The sequence below is a fragment of the Cyrtonyx montezumae genome, unplaced genomic scaffold, assembly GCF_038088225.1.
Source record: "Cyrtonyx montezumae isolate F1298 unplaced genomic scaffold, pur_monq_1.0 scaffold_2, whole genome shotgun sequence".
NCBI lineage: Eukaryota > Metazoa > Chordata > Aves > Galliformes > Odontophoridae > Cyrtonyx > Cyrtonyx montezumae.
The window spans coordinates 36,495,256-36,518,976 of NW_027071936.1; the positions used below are offsets into that span (position 1 = coordinate 36,495,256).

General features: G+C 44.6%; 1 protein-coding gene across 2 annotated transcripts in view; it reads left to right on the plus strand.

Moving 5' to 3' along the window:
• The first annotated feature begins 511 nt into the window (after nt 1-511).
• Nucleotides 512-23,721, plus strand: part of ELOVL6 (ELOVL fatty acid elongase 6) — a 65,247-nt gene continuing 42,037 nt past the window's right edge. Inside the window, exons 1-2 of one of the 2 annotated variants that reach the window (XM_065736901.1) lie at nt 512-570; nt 702-763. In XM_065736901.1, coding sequence (XP_065592973.1) covers nt 750-763 — 14 coding nt within the window. In that variant the 5' untranslated portion in view covers nt 512-570; nt 702-749. Of the gene's footprint in view, nt 764-23,721 lie in introns of both variants that reach the window. The other variant, XM_065736900.1, reaches the window with a different exon arrangement.

A 23,721-nucleotide genomic window follows, 5' to 3' on the forward strand; every position in this document is an offset into this window, starting at 1 on the left:
GCTGTTGGGAGAAGCACGGCCAGGGTGCTGGCCCTGCTGGAGCCAGACGGACTCGGCTGGTGACAACAGCAGATGGGCCAGGAAAGATGAAACGAAGGACCACGACACAAGCGGGTGATGGCCCTGCGTCAGGTCTCTGCCCTAGGTGTGGGTGAAGCTCCGTGCCCCATCGGCCCTACGGACGCACCGACCCCAAAGCAGAGCTACCCTCCCGCTGTCCGGCGCCCCAGCAGCGCGCCGTGCCGGGCAATGAGACACGGGGCCCGCATTCTCAGCAGGTGTACGCTGAACGAAGGCGCAGAAGGGCCGGGGGGCCGCAAGACGTTTTTGGGGTGCACAGTGCTGCTTGAGCCTCACCCCCTGCTTCTTTACCTGGGGGCCGGGGGCTCCCGTTCCGCAGCTGGGCGGGGGGCGGCGGTGGGCGGGTGTCCCGGGCGGTGGCGACGGCGGGCGGGCACTAAGACCGCACCGCCCCCGGGCGCTGCGCGGCGCGGCGGCTGCAGAAGAGGAGGAGACCGGCGGGCCCGGGAGGAGAGGCGCGGAAGGGAGCGGAGCTATGATAAACCCGGGGTACCGCTGAGGCGGGGCGGCCAGGCCGGAGGCGGGAGCTCTCCGGCTCCCGAGGCGGCAGGCGGCATTTCGGCGCGGGGAGCGGCTCCGCAGCCACCGGGCCAATGAACATGTCCGTGTTGACTTTGCAGGAATACGAATTCGAGAAGCAGTTCAACGAGCATGAGGCCATCCAGTGGATGCAGGAGAACTGGTGAGTGCCGGCGCCGAGCCCGGCCGGCCGCGCGGCCCCGCGGCTCCGCCGCTACCTGCCCGGCCCCGGATCCCCGCCAAACTTCATCTCCAGCCGCGCCGCTATCAACTTTGCGGGCTGCGCGGGGAGCGCTGGGGCCGGGATCCCCCTCCCCGTCACGGCCGCTCGCCCACGCCGCCCTCCGCGTCCCGGTGCCGCGCCGCCCGCCTGGGCCTCGCCCGCGCTGTGCCGCGCCGCCGCCCTCCGTCGCGCGGGCACCGGGCTCGTCCTGCGCGGCCCCGCGGTCCCCTCGGCCCGGGGAGCTCAGGGGGACGGCGGGCAGCGCCGTGGAGGCAGGAAGGTGGTGGTAGAGCTCGGGCGGGGGCTCGCAGCATCCTCCCGTGTCTCGTCCGGGCTTTTTCTTAAGGGCAGGATAAGCAACATGACCAGCTGGGGGTTGTGTATCCCTGCTGCCCTGCAGATGAGCTGTGTGGGTACCTCGTGTCGCTCGCCGCTCGTGTGGGCGCTCCGTATTGTGGCTCATGTGGGTAACTTGTTTTGGTACCCCATGCTGCGCTCATCTCTGGAGAAACGACAGCATGTAGGTGCTCTTCATCTGAGGGTGTTGGATGCTTCCCATTTCATCCATGTTCTGGAAGAAAACTGCCATCAGAATAGGACAAACTGGTAGAAGAGGGACGGGGTGATGTCTGAGGTGTGCATTAGCTGGATGAGCCACAGGAGATACAGTTCAGATTAAAGAATGTGACTGGGAACCAGGACTCCTGTGTCGTCCTCGTGGTTCTCCTGCTGTTCATTATATGACCTTGAGACAATTACATAACCTTTCCTGGGCCTCAGTTTCCCCAGCTGGTGAAACCCAGGAGTAGTAATGCTGAAGTGCCCTTGTGGGATGCTTTGGTGGCTGAGATGCTGTTTGCTGAGGGCCGAGGGAACATCAAGCACTGTATAAATGCTAAGCAGCGTTACTGAAGTCTCCCTGGCTGTCTGCTTGCTGCAGTTAGCTAGATGGGACTCAGCAGCACCAGGCCCTGCCACCCAGGCCCAGCAGAGGAAGCCATCAACTCTGAGCTCTGCTGTGCAGCCTGAGAGATGGGGTGATCTGTGTGCATGGACTCTCAGTGTAGTTTCTCCTAATATAAAAGAGCTGATGCATTCATAAGTTTCCTTTATATAGAAATAAAGGAGAAGAACAGTCTGCCTGCCATGATCTCTCTCCTAGCAAGCTTCTCTTGAAAATACTGGTAAAGCTTCTCTCAAATTTCAAGTTAGCTTACACATCTTTGTCTGACGAAAGTTTACGCACTTAATGAAACAGGTCCTGTTCCAGCACATGAGATGGTGGCAAACTAACAAATAAAAGATACCTGTACAAGGAGGCTTCCCCTCTTCCCATCAGGATGACTCTGTATGTTTGTCTGAACTGACACTGATGGCAGCGCTTGCCTTCCCTGCTTAGAAGGCATAACTTGGATGCACAAATCATGACCATTAGACAAGGTTATGAAGTAGGGATAAATGCTGTTGTTTCATCCTTAACAGGAGGGTGAAGGGGTATGGCTTCCTAGAAGTCTGTGGGAAGAATTTTTACTCTTGATAGTCATTATTTGTAGATTAAACAAGTCCTGGAAGTGTGGCATTTGTTATTTTACTTCCATGTCAGAAATAGTTCTTGATGCCTTACAAGTCCAAAAAATAACGATAAATAAGATCCATAGCATGTATGAGGCAAAGAAGTGGCTCTGAGCGTTGAGTGTGTCTTCTGGGTTTGGTGAAACATCTGTGGAGTCCAACTTGATTGCATATGAAGACAGACCAGATTTAGGCAGCATATGAATTCTTTTACATACCCTCTGGGTTCTTGGCTGTTTAAATACTAACAAACTCTTTAAATTATAAGTCTTCCAGCCAAGAGCTGGAAAAGCTTGAATGCAAAGTTCTAGGGTAGTGGCATGCCACTGTGGTTGGTCTGTATTTGTGATGGTGTAAGGGACAACATGGCTGCTTCTCTTTCACTATGGCTGAACCTTTTTTAGCTCCATCCTCCTGCTCCAGGCTGCTCCTCAGGGCGAAGGAATGTCGCAGGACACTTAGCACATCACCCATTGCAAATACCTGTGCTTGCCTTCAGCACTGTGTGTGCTGGGGTTGTTCTCCTTACTCCCACATCTGCTTCTAGAAGTGGTCCCCTGTGAGGCTGATGTGGATGGAGCCTTCCTGACAGCTGAGAGCTCTGACAGCAGTGTGTGAAGGCCTCCTTTCCTCATCCCAGGTGTTCTTTCAGTTTATGGAGCCCCTCATCCCGCATTGAGAGGGCTCTTTGGAGCGCTGGCCTACATTAGCTGTGCTGTACATAGGCTACTGTCGGCATCAGAGGGAAAATGAATGGTCCCTTCCCAGTACTTCCAAGCCCATGGACTTCCCGATGTGCTGTCCCACTACCCTCCTGCGTGGTGTCAGGGTGCGTGCGAGGCCACCAGCAGCAGGGGCAAAGAGCTGGTTCCCTACCCAATACCAGTAGCAGCAGGTTTGGGAGAGGCTATAGTGCTGCTAGGTCTGTTGGGTTCTGTGGAGCTCCTTGCACTCATGTTGTGGGAAAGCTGTTGTTTACCACCATCTACCATCAGATAGATGGATTTTCATGTAAGATGCAGCACCTCGCTGATCTTATCGTGCTTGTGTTGTGGGAGTTGGGATTTCGGCAAGATAAGAATTAAGCCAGGAGTTTATTAAAACAATTGCTTAAAATGAATTCTTGGATCAAGCTGTCCAACCACCTCCTCTCAAAATTCCTTGAAGAGAGATGAAGCAAATAATTTGTGGAATATTATTTTTAATCAGGCTGCTCTATGAGAGTGGGTGCTGCTCTAACCCTTGGTTTCTCAGAGTGGACGTGTTGTTGATTTTGCAGTGGGCTCGGGGCTTGGGCAGGCGTGCAGCAAAGGGACCGGCAGCGCTGCGATCCTGACTGCAGGCACTGCGGCGGCGGAAAGCGGCCGGAGCAGAGGTGGCAGAGATGGGTGTCGGGAGCGCTGGCAGCCGGGTGCCGCCGTGCTGCAGAGCGCCAGGTTGGGGCATCGGCACCGAGTGATAGTTGTTCCTGTTATAATTGTCTGGCCAATAATAATTATCTTCAGATGTCTGCTGACGAGGGGCTCGCCAATGGGGAGGCAGGAGGCCTGTGCTGACTGCACCGAGATTATCTGCCTGGGGTGACGTCACGCGAGGGCTTGCCGAAAATTGCAGAAACTTTTCCTGTGCTGCTCTGGCGGCCGCGGCAGAGCCCTGGGATCCCATCCTGAGCAATTGGTGCTCTGGGACCTCTGCACTGCAGGGTGCCGTTCTCCACATCCCTCTCCGTGTCTGTTTCCTTTAACCCTTGGTAGCCAGCAGTGAGCTCTCAGGTGGCAGCAGGCGGGTGAAAGCAGAGCTAGTTGCTCCCCGAGGATGCTGTGGGGCTGTAGTAAGTGGCCATTTTTGTTAATGGAGCTGTAGAACAGAGCGAAGCCCTGTGGAAAGTCAGAAGCACTTTGTTTTCCTCTTTAAGGGCTCTGGCAGCTCAGACATGACTGTGAAATGAACTCCATGAGCCCTAGATTAGTATAAATGCTTGTGTATTTGAAAAGTTGGTGTTAACTTTTTGTTACCAGAAATACTTATGTGACAGGAGACAAAGCGTACCCCTGATTCTGGGAGGCACTCACGCCCTGCTGTAAATCTCTTTCCAGTCTTGACTGAAAATAGATGTAGAAAGGCAATAGGTGAGCCAATTTGGGTTTCAAGATGTGCTTGCTTTTTAATAATTCATGCAGGCACCATCGTTCTGGACAGGTTTGTTTCCTAAATGCAGAACAAGCTTCTCTAATCCACTCAAGTACTCTTACCTCATGCAAAAATCAAGAATGAGAGGCTGTGCCTATCTCTCCAGGCATATGTGTGTGGCAGCCAAAGATTGATGTAAATTACATATTTATTTATTTATTTTTAAGCCGAGTGCTTGCAAAATGCTAGAGGAACGTAAAGAGGGATGCTGCAGGCACCCTGTCCTCCCGAGTGCCAAGGCAAGAGCGCAGAGTGCAGCATTGGAGCTCTTCTTCTCCACAGACGCTGTTATATTTGACTAAATTCAGAGAACCTAGGTTACCTTTACATTTATTCCGGTGCCCAGAAGGCTGTTCTGCTGTTCTCTGGTGCAATCTGGCCAGAAGATGGAAGGTATGGAGTGGTTTTGGTTCCACAGAAATTAGTGAATAGCAACTCCTTTGTGTTTCCTCCATCCTTTCCTGAGCAAAAGACTAATGTACTGCAGCATCACAGGACTCTGACTCTCTGAAAGTGCAAGGACAGAGCCAGTGGGGAGTAGCAGCACTTGTCGTTTCAGAGTTCAGATGATCAGGTATTTTCTGTCTCTGTGTGTGCCTGAGGAAAACAACAGAACAGAAAAGATGGTGGCACAGAAATATCATCCTGAAGATAAATGTGTTGGTGACTTCTTGATTCAGCCTGCTTCTGAAACACAGTCACTGGCCTTTCCTTCACCCTACTCCCGGAGTTTGAGCACATCTCTTGTCGTGCAGCTTCATGAATTTTTAAACCTCTGAGAGTGAAGACATTTCTTCTGCTTTGTATGTGAAACACTGCGTGCTCGTGGGAGTAGCCACCTAGTAAGAATGGCTGGCATGAACTCATTTAGGAGATTGCCATTATTTTCAATTGCAAATTTGAATCCTGAGGAGAGTTTTCGTTTAGGAAGAGCTGTAGAATGCTGAATTACTTTGGCACTTAGGAAAAATCAGCTGACACCTTTAGCTAGGTTCGTGTCATGAGAGCAGAGTGCAACTACCATGGATAGGACTTCTGATCACTCCATTTGCTCTCTACCTAATGTAACTGATCTCTCAGACCATTGAAAATGCAGTCAGCCTTTGTGACCAGTGCATCTATTGCTTCCTAAGGAGTAAAGCTGTGTCCCGTTCCTGTTGGCCTCAGCAGAGAAAGGTCTGGCCAATTATCGAACCCTCACATTTTTGCTTTGTGTTTGGAGTTGATGTCTTCTCCACAGCTGCCTGTAGTGGCACTGGTGATAAAGGGACGTTTGTACTTATTTCTTCCTTTAAATCTTTACTCAGACTCTACCCCTTGCTCAAGAGCCTAGCCCAAGCCCTTCTCAACTGACTTTCATCTGAATGATAAATGAAGAGATAAAAGTGGTGACATCTTGTAAGGGAAAGGCTGTAATGTTGCTGTTTTCCTAACAGTATTACCACTGGACTGGTTCCCCGAGTTACTTGGGGGTGCAGGCAATTGGGACAGGCTGATGTGTGAACACAGAGGCTCTGCTCTGCTTCAGAGTCCATTGATATGCAGGAGAACAGAAGTGGGATTTCCCTTTTTGCTTCAAGGGTAAACTTTATGAGTGGTTATGGAGCTTTCAGTAGCTTTGAGAGTGATTTTGTAGTACAAGATCCACTGGGAATGCACAAAGCAAGATGACAGAAAATAGTCTTTGGAAAGCTTAATCAAGGGAGAGTTTAGATGCTTTTTTTTTTTCTAATGAGCACTGTTAGAGATTAAAGTATATTACTGTTTTTAAACATAAGTTGGCATTGGCTAAAATGTAAACTAAGCTTTTTACTGACTGTATTGACATATGAGCTATTAATGCAACCACGTCACCTATATACTGCTATACTATTTGCTTGCTTATTTATTTATTGATTGATTGATTGTAAAACTGTTTTGTCAGACCACTTGAATCTTGTCCTAGGCTGTAGTTTGTGCTGACACAGTGCTTTGCAACATGATGCTTTATCCCATAGTGAAGCCTGCAGCGCTGCTGGCACTATGAGCCCTGCTGTTCTCTCTTCCATGTATGTGTGTCACAGTGAAGCGTTCTGTGGGCTTTCTGTGGGATGCAAGTGCAGTCTGGTGGGTTGCTCTGCAGGGACACTCAGGTTAGTGGCATCCTGGCCAGTAGTGATGTAGGTAGCAACATTGCAGTACGTGCACCTAGGCTAATTCAAGGAAGAAGCTCTATCACTTCCTTAAGATTGGAAAAGATCTCTAAGATCGTTAATCCATCCCCAGCCTGCCCCTACCATGTCCACTAACCACGACCCTCAGTGCCACATCTACACGCTTCTTGAACATGTCCAGATATGGTGACTCCACTGCCTCCCTGGGCAGCCTGTGCCAGTGCCTGATTACTCTTTCCAAGAAAAAAAAAAATCCTAATATCCAAGCTGAACCTCCCCTGGTGCAACTTGAGACCATTACTTCTCATCCTAAGGGGCAAAGCCGAAGTGGCAATGTGTATTGCTTTCCCATCCAAAGTAGCAATTGCACATGATGGCAGCTCTCCTTGTGCCCTTTGTACTGTGCTCCATTGCACATCGTCAACTGCAAGCCTTATTGACTCTTGTGGGGGCAACAATCTTACCTTTGATTGCCATGAGGCTTATTTGTGTTAATTATGGACTCAGGAGCAGGTGGAAATGCTCCAAAAGTAACATGACCTGATCTGTCAGGAAAAGTGGCCAGGATGTTGCAGAGGAGACATGCCATAAAGTGATGAAATGATGGGCAGATCTTGTCTCTGCCAAGCAATCTTTGACCCTGTATAGGGAGAGTGGTTATTTGGAGTGGTGAAGAAGAGGAGGTTGGTGGTGAAGAAGAGGAGGTTTACCTTGTGCTGGAGATCCCGGGGCTTTGCAGAGGTCGTGCAGTCATTTGTGCAGTGGGCAGTATGCAGGAGAGTGATGATTGGTGCATCCATCCCTGAGCATGGGGGAATCTGGCTTCAGATTCAACATAGCCATAGCCCAAGCCCATGTAGCCCATATTACAAACCATCATCCAGGAATAGTGTTGAGAATACGCTTGAGTCCCATGGTTTCAATGAAAGTTGGGGACTTACGTAATCTCTGAAAGCTGCTCCTTGTGTCTCAGTTTCTTAGCTAGAAAAAATGAAGCAGTTTCTTCCTGAGATATTACATTTTGTTTGCTTGGTTGTTTTAACCGTGTCACAGAGACTATTCTGAGGTGGTGAGACCTATATGGGTAGCTACGTTACAAGGATTCAGAAAATGTAGCTTTTATGCTATTACCATGCAGCTTTACATTTCTGTAGCACTGAAGAAGATTTTGTTCTTGGCACAGATGTGAGGCAAAGTCTGTCTCCTTGACTGTGGTAAATGGAGAGTAAGAAGCTGCTCTAATACTGGAGAGAAGGCAGTTTATTGTTCTTATCGTGAGATTAAACTGCAGAAGTCCAGACCATTCGTAATTACAAATTCATGGAAGGAATTGTCCTTCAGATAGTCTAATAAAGCTTCAGACATCTTCTGGTGATAACTTTTAAGTGGAAATTTTAAACCTTTCTGGTAATTAGCTCCAGCATATGAAGCTTGGAAATGGAGTGAAAAATAAATGATTATCCAGTCACAAGCTCCTCAATTTGAATGCACTGCTTCTGGCATCTGATGGCTTTGCTTACCTCCAGACGTGAAATTTATTGTCAGTCCAGAGTATTATTAAGGATGAATATCTACCCTATATGTCTTGAGCCATCAGTCATGTAAACACAACTAGAAAGAGCAATCCCAGGGATTGCCAATTAACATTTTAAGAGAAAGAGACAGTGGAGCAAGTTCATCTAGGTAAGGACACCAACATGGTATTGTTGAGGAGTCTAATCCTTTGACTAATAGAGTTGTCTGGTTTTCTTTTGTCTTTTTCATTTAAAGCTGTTAAGAGGTACTTAAGATGGTAGTAAATTCCTCTAAGTATAAACAAAAGTGGGATGCTGAAGTTGTTTCACTGTCCTGTTCAGGTAGTGGTTTTATTAAGAAATTTTTACAAAGTCTAGCTTTCCTCTTATTTTAGCTTTAATAGGGAATTTTCCCAGTTCTCCTATGCATCTACCCAATGCAGGACTTCTGTAAACATTGTTGGGAGTTTTGTGTTTTCAAACATACAACATACCCAGGCAGCTGAAAGCCTTGGGCTTTCTTCTTTTCTTGCGCTCTCTGGAGGGGATAGTTTTCCAACTCCTTTTTCATGTCTTCGCAGATCACAGTCAAGGGAGGTGTTTGTTCAGAACTGAGAACTTTTTGGACAGGTTTAGATTTTAGGTTTAGATTACTTGCTTACTTGTTTCTTAAACATCCTTGTTGACAGCTGGTGATTTCATTGTGTTTCCTAGGGAGAAGCTGAAATCATAGAGTTGCATTAATTGAACTAGGTATGCAACACTAATTGTGGACCCATGATTAAACGAATTATTCAAAAGACAAAAGTGTTTAGAGATGCAGAATGCTTTCACTATTTTGTCAGGGCATTGCCCTGTTAAGTTTTTGCGTAAGACCGCTGTTGGCTGCTATCTGAAACAAGATACTGACCTTGTTCAACTTTTCACCTCGCTTGGTCGCTCCTGTGTGCTGAAATACCATTTTCTGATCTCACACCTGATGAAGAAAATACTATTTTTGGTACCAGTCATGGCAGAACAGTCCGATAGTGACCTTCTGTGTTGCAATGGCTCTGTGTACACAGCGCAAGTTTGTTTTTTTTACATCATTATTTGTTGTTTAAGAACTCTGAAATACTGTGGAGTTAACTCCGTGATTTTCAAATCTTACTCAGATTGGCGATTTGTGCCAATCATACTGCCTTCACACCACTGCATTTTTGTGGATCTGACACTACACGAGATGCTCTTGTTCAAGGCACTGTCCATGTATGTTGCTTTCTGATGCAGTTGCATGGTCCTTGATTTCTGGAATAGAGCAATAACAAAAGAAGGCTGCTGGTTTGTAGCTTCGCTCAGCCTGTGTCGTATCTCATAACGAAAGGCACATCTCTTCTATAAAGCACATTGCAGCAACTAGCTGCAAAAATCCTGGACAAAGTCTATAGTAAATTTTCTGCTGAATTCAATATGAGAAAGTTTTTAAACTTGTATGTGTTAGATAAATGTAATGTAGCATGCGCTATGCGAAAATCTTTGTGACAACATGCATATTTTGAAATGGTCCTTACTGTAAGTAGAATAATTGGAAAGGATGCTGGAGGAATATGAAGAGAAAAGAAATTGTCTACGTTTAGGAAAAATGCATACCAGGCTAATAAAATGGGCTATCCAGGGAGAAATAGTAATTACAAGAGCTAACACATTGCTTTATTGCCTGGTGAGCGACCAGTGCTCTTTCCTGTGCTTTTTCCAGTAGTATGCCCTGATAGAAAAGAAAAATAGACTAGATTAAGAAAATAGGTCTATTAACATCTATTGTGTATCAACATTATAACTGGGAGCACAGATTTCAAACCCCAGGCTTTCCAAATTCTCTTTTTGCTGTAGCAGTCTCCATGACTCCAGCAGCTTTGATGTCATGAAACATATTCCCTGGTGGAAGGCCAATGGCTCCAGGGTAGACCTGCAAGGTATATAAGATCCTGAGGGCAGTCCTTGGATCTCTGAACTTCTATGAATAAGGTGAACAGTTTTGAAGTACATCAATTTAAATGGTATATGTAATTGAGGAAGCCCCTTGAGAGACCACAAATATTTTGCTTCGCTTTCCTTTTATAATTTTTGCCAGTCTTTTGTCATGATGGGCTGTTTCCTGATGACCTTACTAGTTACAATCCATATTTATTGCTGGCAAAGAGTAGGTCCGGTTCCATTAAACAAGATCATTAAAGTAGATCATGCTACTGCTTAAAGGGGAAGTGAATTAGACTTCAGACATCTTAAGTCCATTTTCCTTGCTTGAATTTTCAAGAATGAATCTTAGTGGAATTTTGAGAAGCTCTTGTATTGTAAAAATAGATACACTTGCGTTCACTGTATAACTATGGAGAGTTACTGTTTTTTAGTATCCTTTTGCCCTTCACTGAAGTCTAGACAGAATATTCCAGTCATGTGCTAGGTGAATTATATGCCTTAATGACAGAAAGCTAGGTAATGTCTCTAATGAGAGGAGGGATGCCTTGCAAGTAGTGGTTCTGCACCACTACTGTGGCTGCTCTGAGGGCTACTCAAAGCTGCTGTGGCTGGAAATCTCACCAGGCTAGCTTGGTGAGTTGACAAGCTTCGCTGACTTTCACCTGAGGTCTCTTCTCAGCTCCAAAGTCTTACATTACATTAAAGTAATTTTGACATTTTCAGTGCATAGAGTAGTCTGAAGCACATTGAATGTAATCTTTAAACCATCATGTGTGTTCCTTGGTCCTGCCCCTTGAATGTCAGCCAGCTTGTGGGGCAAAAGTGGCCTCCGTGTTACTCCTTGCTTATGGGGTTGATATCAAAGTGGGTTGGCCTGCCAGTGTTTGCTGGGTCTAGAGCAGGCAACCACAGCTGCAGTCAAATGACCAAGGCCACCTGACATGGCTTTGCCTGCGGCTATGACCTGTGGAGCTCAGAAAGGCCTGAAGAAGGCTGTAAACTAACTGCTCCAGCTTGCTTTTCTGGGAGCTGACTGCGTGTCTTTCCCAAAAGCAAGCCCATAAGAAATGGAGATGATGTGTCCATTGTGTGCTTCCATTGGTACTAAGTACCATGTGACTTGTGGCTCACACACTCAACAGTCTCCTTCAGGCTGCCTGAGCAGGCACGAAAGCTGTAAGCTATGAATAACTCCAACCCCTGGCTCCACTCAGGCCCACTCAGAATCCAAAACCCTTTGTCTGAGAGTGTTGTCCAAATGCTCATTGAACTCTGGCAGCTCAGGGCTGTGCCCACTGCCCTGTGCAGTCTGTTCCATGCCCACTGCCCTCTGGTGCAGAACCTTTCCCTAACCCCCAACTGTCCCTCCCTTGGCACAGCTCTATGCCCTTTCCTCAGGCCCTGTCGCTGTCCCCAGAGAGCAGAGCTCCCTGTGAAGAGCTGCAGTCACCATAAGGTCTCCTCTCAGCTTCTCTGCTCTGGGCTGTGCAAACCCAGGGGCCTCAGTGCTCCATGTTCGTCTTCCCCCAAGGGGGGTCAGACACCTATGTGTGAGTATGTATGGTGGCAGTGATGTTCGACAAAGCATTCGTTCAAATGGCAATGTGTGTGCTGTAAGTCGAACTCAGCTGCTGTTCCGTGGGCTTCCTGCAGGGCTGCCATGGAAAGGAGGGACAACACATGAGGAAAGTACATATGTGGTTAATGGGGTTATGTGTTAGATCAGAGGCTTGTTTCCCAGAGATGCTGGTTAGCGATAGCTTGTGTGCACCATTATCAGAAAAACAGACAACTGGTGGTAAGTTTGCTGGTGACTTGAAACCCTGTGAGTTTTTCAAGTCTTCCCAGCCCTGTCCCTCGTTGCCTTGTCCTACTCACCACTTTTTGTAGCAGCAGTTATAAGTGCAGTGCAGCCATGTGTGATTCCCTGGCCAAAGGCAGAAGGTCAGTGACTTGGTTTGCGGAGCTTGTGGGAAGATGAGCCAGGACATGGGCTAATTTGTAAACAGGTTCAGTGGAGTGTTTTCTGGCCTACAGTGCCAATGGGCTGATTCTGAGACCAGGCAGGCTTTGCAGTGACAAGTGACTAGATCTCTAGCGTCACCCTTTTATCTCTAAGCGTGATATAGATTTCTTTTTCCTACTCAAGGGGAGAAATGGAAGAAATCTGCAGCAAAACCTTCCCCAAAGCTACATGAAAATGAAATTGTCCTCCTTGCGATTGTGGCCCTTTGCACAGGAATGATGTGTCACCAAGTTGATAGGGTGGTATGGCTTTTCATCTGACTTCGCCTGCAGTACTTCTAGCAAGACTGCCCGACTAAGGTGTGCTGCCCGCATCTGCTGACTCACACTAGTGCTGCCTTTTTTCCTTGTGTTTCCTGGTGTTTTGATTTCCATCTCTGCTCCCAGGGCTGTGCCTTGGACGCTCTATGATCAGAGTGTGTGTGTTTGCCTATGATTGTGGTGAGAGGTATCTACATTTCAGGACAAATGTTAACATTGCTCATGTACAAGTGAGCAACAGCAATAAAATAAAGGGGATGAAGGCCCTCCACGGGAGTGACTGCTGTGCCTGTCCTTTGCTGCAGTGCTGTTCCCACGTGAAAGTGCTTCCAAAGCTGTGCGGTGCAAGAGCTGGCTGTGGGCATGGCTTAGGAGCATGCAGGAGCTTTAGGTCTGCTGGAGCCTTGCTGGTCTGCTTCTTCCATCTGTGGATAGGGAATCAAAGACTGACAGGATGCTTCCAGATGAGGTTCACCCAGCTCCTCTCCCTGTGTGATCTTCTCCCTTGCAGCCTTGCTTGTTTTCCCACTTTGATCTTCCACCCGAAGCCACTGAGTGACTGGTTCTCTTGTCACTTGAAAGGATGGCTGATCTTGATGTACAATACTTAGGTGCATCTGGAAGTACAGCTTGTTTCCTACTTATCTGCCCAAATACCATCAGATCCAGTCTTAGGCAAAATTCCCTAAAATGTTTGAGGAGTATGCAAAGACAATTACATCTTCAGTTCTTTTCACTTTACCGTCGAGCCTTCTAAATCTTCTCTGCGTGTATCTCAGCTGGTTGTGTCTATCTTGTCTTCTCAGTCTCTTCGGATTGAGTCACCATTTATTTTTCTTATCCACCTGTAGATTTTCGGGCCCACTTGTCAAAGCTGATTTGAACTCTGTCTCACAAAGTTGCCTCCATGTAATGCTTTTTTCTTTTTTTTTCTTTTTTTTTTTCAGCCAGATGATATACAGCGCTTTACTAGCAGTCCTCATACAAGGAGTGACATTGCATGGTCAATTACCAGGAAGCTAATTAGCAGGCAACTTCTTTCCTCGTGGAACAAAGAACATTACTTACCCCTTCCCAGGAGGTTGTACCACACACGATAACATCACAGCAGCACAGCTGTAAATGAAATGTGCTTTTTCCTGTTTGCCTTTCCCTGCTCATCAGTTTGTTCACAGCAGGAGTGGGCAGCCAGCACTCCCCAGCATCACCTGGTATAATGCAGCACTGAAGATGCCTTTGAAATCCTGTCTGTGTTGAAGATGACCTCTGCATAGCAGTTCTTTTTTTATTATGCTAACCTGTATTTATGATACTGCTTATTGCAGGTGTGGGTATTGCAGGTTTAGTCACACCAGGGATAGGGATAGCTGGCATTTGCAAACAGAATTTTAGGACTTGGAAATCTTGACATTTTTGATTTGGGACTTCTGCAAGTGCTGGAGGGCATTAAACTCACAGCTCCTCTGATATTTTCTTCTGTTAAATGTTTCTGCATAGCAGCAATGACTGTTGGCTTCTCAAACTGAGCACTGAAAGCCCTGCTGGCATTTCAGTATCAGTACTAAGGACTCATGACCAACTTTTCTCAGATTTGTATTTAGATTTTTGTCATTTATTCTGATATGCGCGGTACCAGATATGTTTGCAGACAGTACAAGTAGGGTGTGTGTACTCTCTGTGCTTAGTGATTCTCAAAAGCAGGGCCTGGCACTCTGGACCCATTCAGCAAGGACTAAATGATGACCAGAGCTGCATGTCCTCCATTAAATTAGTCCTTCTCTACTCCGGCTTCCTCTGTTGGCTTTTTTTACGTTATATTAACTGGAAAAGAAAATCTGACATCAACAATTTGTAAATAATAGATTTATATTCGTTTTACCCAACCAAACAGAAACCAGTCCTGGAACAGACAGTAATATGAGAGCTTTAGAAAAGATGCCTCATCTTTATCAGTCAGTGGTATCGTGTACTCTGCGCAGGCACTACGAGTGGGCTTTGTCTTCAGCGTGGTGCTATGTCCCAGGACAGTGTGAGCAGTGATGCTGCAGCAGAGGATTTCTCCTCCACCCCAGGCAGCAGCAGCTGCTTCCAGTGATGTTTGGATGTTCCCTTGTTCACCCACACAATGAGCTTGGAGGATGAATGGCTGCTTCAGAACTCAGGAGTGAAAATGGGAACCAGGACTCCATATCCATTCCCTGGCCCAAATCAGGCCATCCAGCTTTTTGTTTAAGATACAGGGTAGTGATTAGTACCTCCTGAAGATGCCTGGCTATGGGCAGAGACAGGGAAACATCCATTTATTAGTCCTTTCTTAGGCCAGATTTTCCCGCTGTTTATTTTACAAGCATGTTGAAGTATTTTAATGCAGTTAGTTGTTATTAAGGCTAAAATGTTAATTTTAATGACTTTAATAGACCTTTATTGTTCGTGTTTAATCCACTACTATTTACTTCTCTACATGGTATGTTGATACCTTTTAAAGCTTCAGACTTTGCAGCTCTCTGAAAGAGTACTCATTTTTCCCATATCCTTGGATGACTTTCTTTCTGCTATTGTTAACCAGTGTAGACTTCAGGACTGTATTTGGGCTAAAATTTGAAACCATCTTCACAAGACAGACTGATGTAGTTGTGAGAAGCATCAGTGGCTGGTTTGGAAAGAGCACCTGTGTCTGCCCAGCAGAGGTGGAGAGCGAGGCGAACAGATTTGGACTGATTCAAATGAGGCATAAGAGTGTGTACTAGCCAAGGTGATGTAAGAAGCTGTCCACAGACCGTCCGCCCTAGTTCAACTGAGATGAAACCCAGCTCTGGGTGTTTCCAGCCCACTTCAGGCTCCCAGAGAGAAACATCCTGCTGGTTACAGCATGAGAATAAGTATCAGCTGCTGCTTTTTTCTGTTTCGTTTGAACTTCTTTTGACATGAGAGTGCTTCTTCAGCAATTCAATTGTAAGTTCCAGAGTTTCTGAACTATATTAAAGTTTAATCTGCCCTCTAGTAGCTGACAGTTTCTATCCTGATTTGCAGTGATTCAAAATGAATCTAGCTTGGATTTAGTGGTACTCCAGGATACGGACATTTTGATCTTGTAAGTCAGGTTTTAAACTAAATGCACATTACATATACTCCTGCTTTATATAAGAAATAGAGTCAGCATATCACCTTTAAAGGTAAAATTATTAATGATTTCCTGACTAACTGAGAATTGCTGCTGTATTACTGTAGCTAAGCTATCAGAGAGCATCTTCCGGTTGACAATTCATCTCCTACAGGAATACCTTCTATGATTGGTATCAGAAACATGTACAAAAGGGGTACCTGTGGATGCCATGTTTCTGATACAGTGTTTGAGCTAGCAAACCCAGCCCTGCCACGTTTGGCTGAGGCAAAGTTTCCTCTAGTGCTGTAGGACGAGTTTTCTTCGTGAGCCACGTAATAGCATGCAGATTTTACAAAAGGGATTCAAATACATATCTAGATTTGATTCTTTTATGGATGTAATCCTCCTATGATTTTTCTATGTATTTTGTCAGGCTTTTCTGTCTCAATTTTGACATTAAATGCTTGCTAACCTTCCTTGGATCAGCTTTTGTTGTCTAATAACTTAAGGTAATATGTACAAATCCTGGGACTTATGTATTTAACTGATTTATGAGTAAATATTTTTCCACTCTTGTTTAAATTTTTGCTCGAGTTCAAAGAGGTGTGAAAAAATGACTGGTGCACTGCAGTCATTTTGCAGTTACTTGCATCTGAAGGATTTTCTACATTGACTCTTTTCTGGACATGACAAGTACTTTTCCACCAAGTAGATGCACCACTTGGGATACTTTCCATCAGATCTGTGCAGTTTTTACAGAAGTTGCACTAGACCTATTCTTTTGCAGGTATTAACACCATTTTATTTCTCTGCAAGTTGAGAATAATTTGGTATGCCTCCAAATTTGTCTTGTTGGTTTATTAGTTCACAGTGGGCTACCACATTTTCAGTGCTTAAATTCAGCAGCTCAGGTGACAGCATGACATAACCCATCAAGTTGAACCTGAAGTATTTGATTCCCATTGTCACTGTTGCATCTCTGTGACATTTGTTGCTTGCTCCTTGCCTTTTTCAGGATTTGATTTGTTTAGCTTAGAAAGTCTTTCGATGTTTCATTTGTAAACAAAGCTGATAAACACTTCTCTGATGTATCTAATCCAAGCAGGTAGGAAATGAAGCATTAAGTACAGACCTTTCAGAAGCAAAAAGCACAAGAACATTTCAGCTTTTAATATGTGAAATGTTCTCACCTTGTGGAGATAAGCTCTCCAAAATCACAGTTGTCCTTAGGTTATTCTGTGTGTACGGTCATGCTGTCTCTACTAACAGCTAATCTTTGATGCAGTTACTCTTCAGTTATGAAATCATCATTTTACTTGAGACACCAAGGCTTTTTGTCCTTTTTTAGTGCTTTTCCTTCTTTTTGCTCTTTATCGGTGCACCTGTAATATCTGCATTAAGTGTACATAGCATACAGGGCAAATATAAATGCAACAGTTTTTCCCAAGGCAAAGATTTTCTACAGACAGAAGGTAAAATCATATAGCCAGGTCCCTGAGAGCCTAGAAACTTCAGCACATGATATGTGGGAATCTGGATATTTTACGTGGAATTTTGCGTGACAGTCAAGTGTGGAAGCAGACTTAGCTCTGGATTTAAATGGAAACCTTTTAGCAAGTGATAAAATCATACGACCAAGTTTATACAGGTTATCTCTCAGCCATAACAGGTGTTCAAGCACAGATTAGAGTGCCCAATCCAGAATTACAGTAACACTGTTTTTTTTTTGCTCTCAGTAGAATGGTGGACAACTCTTGCTGTAAATCATATGGATACTGGTCATCCTTTCCCTTAGTCTCACACTTGCAGAACTGCAGAGGGATCAATCTGTTCTTTGTGGCACTTAGCTGCCTGCATGAGGAGAATACACTGGTTTCTGATGTATTTAGAGCCACTTGCCTTTTTCACAAGGGACAAATTAGGAAGTTGTTTTATAAGAATGAGTGGCTAGCTCTGTATATTTTAGTTGTTGTTAGAATTACTGCATATTTGTTTATTAGAGTTCATTCAAGCCAATGTTGTTTAGGCAGCATAAATAGCTGGAAAATAAGTGGGAAGTCTGAAGGATGAGTCTGAGGAGGTGGCGGTGGGGGAACACTATTCCCTTCGGTCTGTGGTTGTGGGAAAATATCAACCCCTCTGGACAGCATCCCAAAAGTTTGGAAAACTAGCTCAGTTTCAAGAGACTTGAGAATGCCATCTTCTGCGAGACCAGGCGGAATTTGCTGTATTCTGGCTCGTCTTTTTACCTCTCTCATTGAAAGTCTTCTCAAGCATAAATACTGCTAAACCTAAGTGCTCATAATGAAGGGGATTGCATATTGGAACCTCTTCAGCCACGGACAGGAGGAATTTGAAAGTGGACATCATTTGAGGCATGGTGAATCTCTTTGCAAAATTTAATTAACCTGTGCAGTGTTTAGCTACTGTGGTAATTATTGTGATTGGATCCCTTCAATGCTGGGTTTTGTGTAAACAGGAAATAATTAGAGAAGAAATGTGTTACTGTGCTTCCATTGCATTTCCTGTGCAAATCTGTAGGCTGAGCCGTTTGGGAATTTTCCCTCTAATTGTACCCTTGGTTGTATGAGTGGTGTTGATCGACTTTATGTGATGCCCCCACGCACACCTCATTGGAACTGATTCAGGCAAAGCACCTAATGTAATGAAAGGTGTTTCAGCTCAGTTTGCTGTCTAAAAATACCGAGGACTGAATTCAGCCCTACATTATGCAAGAGCAGTTTCAGGAAGATTGCACCCATGGGATGCTATGGGCTTGGCTCCATCCTCCTTGCAGACATCCCTGGGCAGGATCCACAGGGACTGTAGGTGTTGCAGTAGTAACAATATAGGTTAAAACAGTAGAAAAGACCACCTGAAGCAGAAAAGTCTTTGAAATGTTAATAAGGGGCAGCAAAGTGAAACTAGGGCATCAAGACATCAATAAAGCCTTGAAAATTGAAGGAATTTGTGCATAATTAATAGCAGTAACCAAAGCAGAGCAGCAGCCAAACATGAGTCTCAGCTGTTGGGTATGTCCTTTCTACTGAGAAGGAGAGGCAGGCTCAAGCGCTGTGAAACAATTCTAGAGATGCCAGCGGTGATTTTTTTGCTGGTGAAGATCTCAGAATTGTATCGTACTTTAATTTGGCCTCAGTGATATGTAGCTCTGAGGCATCTGAGAGTAGAATTTGTGACTGCATGCACGCAAGCCAGAAAACTTCCAGAATTGCCCCAAAGGACCAGGATCTTTCCAGAAGTGTGTAGTGTTGACTTAGAGAGCCATTGCCTGCATCTTACTCTTAGGTCTCAGTATATTGGCAACTAAAAGCTATGGATTTTCTTAATACTTTCTGCGTTAACAATCTGGATTATCCAAAGTTCATAGCTGCACTATATGGATGGATATGTAAATGTAAACTACCGAGTGACAATTTACGTGGAGAAAGAAATGAACTAATACAGCAGGAGAATTGCTGCCAGAATGCTCTGTAAGCTGCAGAAAGGGAAAGTATGAAAAATACCGTATTTTAATTTAATATCTATGGTTTCTTTGTTGTTGTTGTTGGGTTTTTTTGGGTTTTTTTTGTTTTTTTTTTTCCTTGAGTAGCGGTGCATTCACTCTTCTGCAAAGGGGTTCTTGATATTAATGAGCTACACTTGTGCCACAAAGATGATAAAGATAGGAACATCTCCCATGTGAAGAAAGGCTGAGTGACATGAGTCTGTTCAGGCTGGGGAAAAGAAGACAGAGGGGATCTAATAAATGCTTTTAAATATATAAAGGGAGATAGGAGGCAAATGGATGAGGCCAAGCTCTTCTTGGTAGTGTGTAGAGATGGGACAGGGAGTAATGGCCTAAAACTTGAAAATAGGAAGTTCTGTACTAACACGCTTAAGAACTTTCTTTACGATAAGGGTGATGGAGCACTGGAACAGATTGTCCAGAGAGGTTGTGGAGTCTCCTATGAAGATATTCAGACCCATCTGGATGGCTACTTGTGTGACCTACTGTAGGGTCCCTGCTTTAGCAGAGGGGCTGGACTCGATCTCCTGAGGTCCCTCCTAGCCCCTGCGATTCTGTAATAATATGAAGATACAGTAGTGGGAGTTAGGTGTTCCTATGTAAAGTGCCATTTTGCTTCTGCCCGATACATTTTCATCAAGGAGCATTTTTATGAAAATGCAGTTGAAATATGAAATAGGATATGTAATATATCCAGCTGTAGAGAAGGGTGCCTTTCAAATCTCTGTGCTCACTGGAGAGCTCATCTTTTATACATAGTTGCATTGGAGGGACTGTATTTAAATAACAGCCTGGAAAAATTACAGAAAATCAAATGGCTACATTTTTGCATGTAACATTTCAGAAGTTCAGTATCTCATATATATTTGCTGAGTCACAGAGTCACAGAATTATAGGGGTTGGAAGGGGCCTCTAGAGATCATCTAGTCCAACCCCCCTGCCAGAGGAGGCTCCCTAGACCAGGTTACACAGTTAGGCATCCAGACGGGTCTTGAATGTCTCCAGAGAAGGAGACTCGTCAGCCTCTCTGAGCAACTTGTTTCAGTGCTCTGACACCCTCACTTTGAACAAGTTCTTACACACATTTGTGCAGAACTTCCTATGCATCAGTTTATGGCCATTTCCCCTTATCCTATCACCATGTACCGCTGAGAAGAGTCCCGCTTCATCCCTTTGCCTCCTGCACCTTTAGATATTTATAGACATGGTTCAGATCCCCTCTGAGTCTTCTTTTCTCAAGGCTGAACAGACCCAGGTCTCTCAGCCTTTCCTCGTAAGGGAGGTGTTCCATGTCCTTTATCATCTTTGTAGCCCTCCAATGAACTATTTTCAGGAGATATCTGTCTTTTTTGTACAGGGTAGCCAGAACTGGGCATGGTACTCCAGGTGAAGCCTCACCAGGGCAAAGCATGGGGGGACGGGGGGGCACACTCTTTTTAATGCACCCCAGTATGAATAAATAAATAAATAAATAATGAAATGAATGAATGAATGTCACCTTGCCAGAACTTGCGCAATCAGGTGATGTATTCACTTGCACAATCATTAGAAACTAAAGTGTAGAAAGGTAAAACTGCTTTTGTAATGATAAAGCCAAAGATCTTTATTTCTGTGCAATTAAAATTTCACCTAGAATTGCGTAGTGAGTTGTCTGCACGTTTCCTTTGGTTTGTCTTGTCAGGTATCTTACCTTCAGAAAGATACATGGAAGATATGGGACATATGTTCTGGGCTACAGGTTGCCTGAACCTTCAGCTTTTCCTTCCACTGGGATCATGGTTAAGGCCTTACACTATGCTTTTTATTGTAGCCATCTGAAGGTTTCCTTCTTCCTATTTCTTCCTAAGGGCTGAGGATGTCCAGCAGTCAAATATTTTGGGTAGTCGACTGTTTTTTGGTTTGTCTTGTGTCATTTAGCCTCTGAGCACTTTGGTCTTTGATTTTTATAGCCAAGGAAGAAAGCCCAGCTTTTCTTCATGCTTTTAATCTTTGGGAAAATGCCTAGTAAAGAAAACAAGCAGGTACCACCTGCATTTGTGGTCCCTGATTATGCATAAAGGAGTGCTCACTGATATTGACTGTGTTTATATTCAGGTGATCAGGACATCACAGAGTTTAGTAAAAATGTGGAACAGCGCACAGAGAACACATGTAGAAAACATTTTGGTACTTTGGAAGATTTTGCCCTTTTCAGCTGTACTTGCTGTCAGTTCTTCTGCTGAGAACTCTTACATGCCCTTAGCTAGAAGCCTTTAATATTGACTTTCTGGATTTATTTATTTATTTTTTGAACTAGGTGAAAAGTATCTATTTATCAACGTCCCATACAGTTTTTCATGTGTTATCAGTGCTGATGGTAGCACTCAGGAAGATAAGGCTTGTCACCACATAAATAGCTGCTTGGAATGAGTCGCGTCTCTTCCTTTGCCCTTAGTCACTATGGTTCATGAGATCAGCTCAAGTGTTTGCTTAATCTCTTACCTACATAGTTTTGTTACATACTGTGTGCGTAGCAGTGCCTAGAGGTACCTTTGCCATGCATTTCCCATTGAATCACTGTACTTGTTCACCTATACCTTTGCCTGAATGAATCAACCAGGAGATGAAGATCCAAAAATGAGAAACTGTAAAATACCACAGGCGTTGTGCTTGAGTTGTGGATAGCAAACCATGTTTTTCATAGAGCAAGATGATAATATGTTTATAATGCTCATCAGAACTGCCACTGGTTTCACAAACCAAATGCTTAGCTAAAGTAGAACTAGAGCCTTGAAAAGAAAAGCATTAAACCCTTGTGATGTAAGTTTTATCAATATGCAATTTTCTGCATGATAGATTAAACAGAATTGAGTGTTGCTTAGCTTTGGTTTTGCTTTTATTTATTTCTTTTTTATTTTTATTTTTCCAACAAGGCACCAGTTCAGAACATTGATGTCAATGAATTTAAAGGCATCTGCTGTCTCTGGAGTGGGAAGCTGAGTTTGAGAAAATTGTTTCTCTTTTCCAATTATACCAGCTCTCCTCTTGTTACTTCCCAATATCAGTACATAGTCAGTGTGGAGGCATAAAATCCTTGCCTCTTTCTCTTTTGCACTGTGCAGTAGACATTGATAGTCCAGACAGTAAATTCCAAGAGCTTCTATCTCCTAAATACATCTGTTAATAAAAAGCCAGTTATTGACTCTCCTGGAGCAGACCCAGAGAAGTTTATGGCAGGTCGGCGACTGGAGTCTGCCTTTTGTGTGCCAGGCATTGCCAGGGCCAGGCTGAGCTCAGGGCCAGCTCTGCGGGTGCACTGAGCAGCAGCCAGTGACCTCCTGCTCTCTGCGGGGACATGGGGACTCAGTAACAGATACATCCTATAAAAGCACCAGCAAACTGACTGGGGAGCAGTCAGGCACCGCAGCCATGGGGGATTTGAGCCCGGGAACTGCTCTTGATAAAGTGAATCAAAGGCCAAGGGAAAAAGCACCTCAAATTGTTGGGAATTAAAAAAACAAATGAAATAAAAGAACAAACCCCTAACACAGTAATTTTAGCACAATACTGATTTGCTTCTTAAGATAAAGTCTGTCACTTTCAACATGAGAGGTTTCTAGTAATCTAATCCACTATTGTTTACTAAGTCTGATTTTGACTTTCTGAAAGACTGGGATTTATAACCAAATTGCTGTTAATTGTTCAATTGTTTTGGAAGCAGGTGTTTATTTTAGTTTATTGTAGGAGTGAAATGTGCAGTTAGGTCAGCAGAGACCAGCTAAGCCTTGTAAAGCTGCTTACGTTGTATTAGAGAACCTGTAAAGTAACAGGCAGCTCATTATTTCTTCTTCAAAGTTATTTCAGGAACGTTGCTGTGAAGTGCAGAAGATCCCACTTTAGAAGCCCAAATACTAAAAATAAAGAAACTCACTGCAAACAGCAACGGGATCTGTCAATAGGAAGATAGTGCCATACAGGAAAATACGAATACAGAACAAAATGTCCCATTTCTAGAGAATCAAAGTGTAGTGTTCTAGCAGTGCTATTAAAAAAGCACTTTGAGTGTCTGCATGAAGACAAACAGAGTTTTGCTCCATTGAGGTAATCCTTCTGTCACCCTTGCCTGCTAATATCAATATGCATGCAGTCTGTTTGGATTAAGTATTAGAGTTGATAAACAAGCCATGTGACTGTGTTTGTGCTTAAAATGACAATGCTGGCTGGCAGCATGGCTTCCTGGCTGAAAGCACCAGCCAACCAATGTGATACAGCACTTGGTGGCAGGGTAACACATGAGGACACGACTGCTGTGGTCCAGTGAAAGCCTTGGGCCAGTGCCAAGCTCCCCTCTGAGTGGTGGATCGGGTGTATAATGGGGAAACCAGCAGTTCTTTGTATTGATTTAAGGTTTGGAGGATTCGTAATGAGTGAATGAGTTATTTCTTTGAGTGTTCTCTGAAAGACTCATGCTCGATTTGGCTGATTTGTAGGGAAGCTAGAAATTGAAGAAAAAGACTGCTTATAAGGTGAGTTAAGGCTTCAGGATGTAGAGTGACTGTGAGCCTTTGAAAGGAACATGGAGCGCAATACTAACCATACTGTTGTTAGTGGTTTTGAAG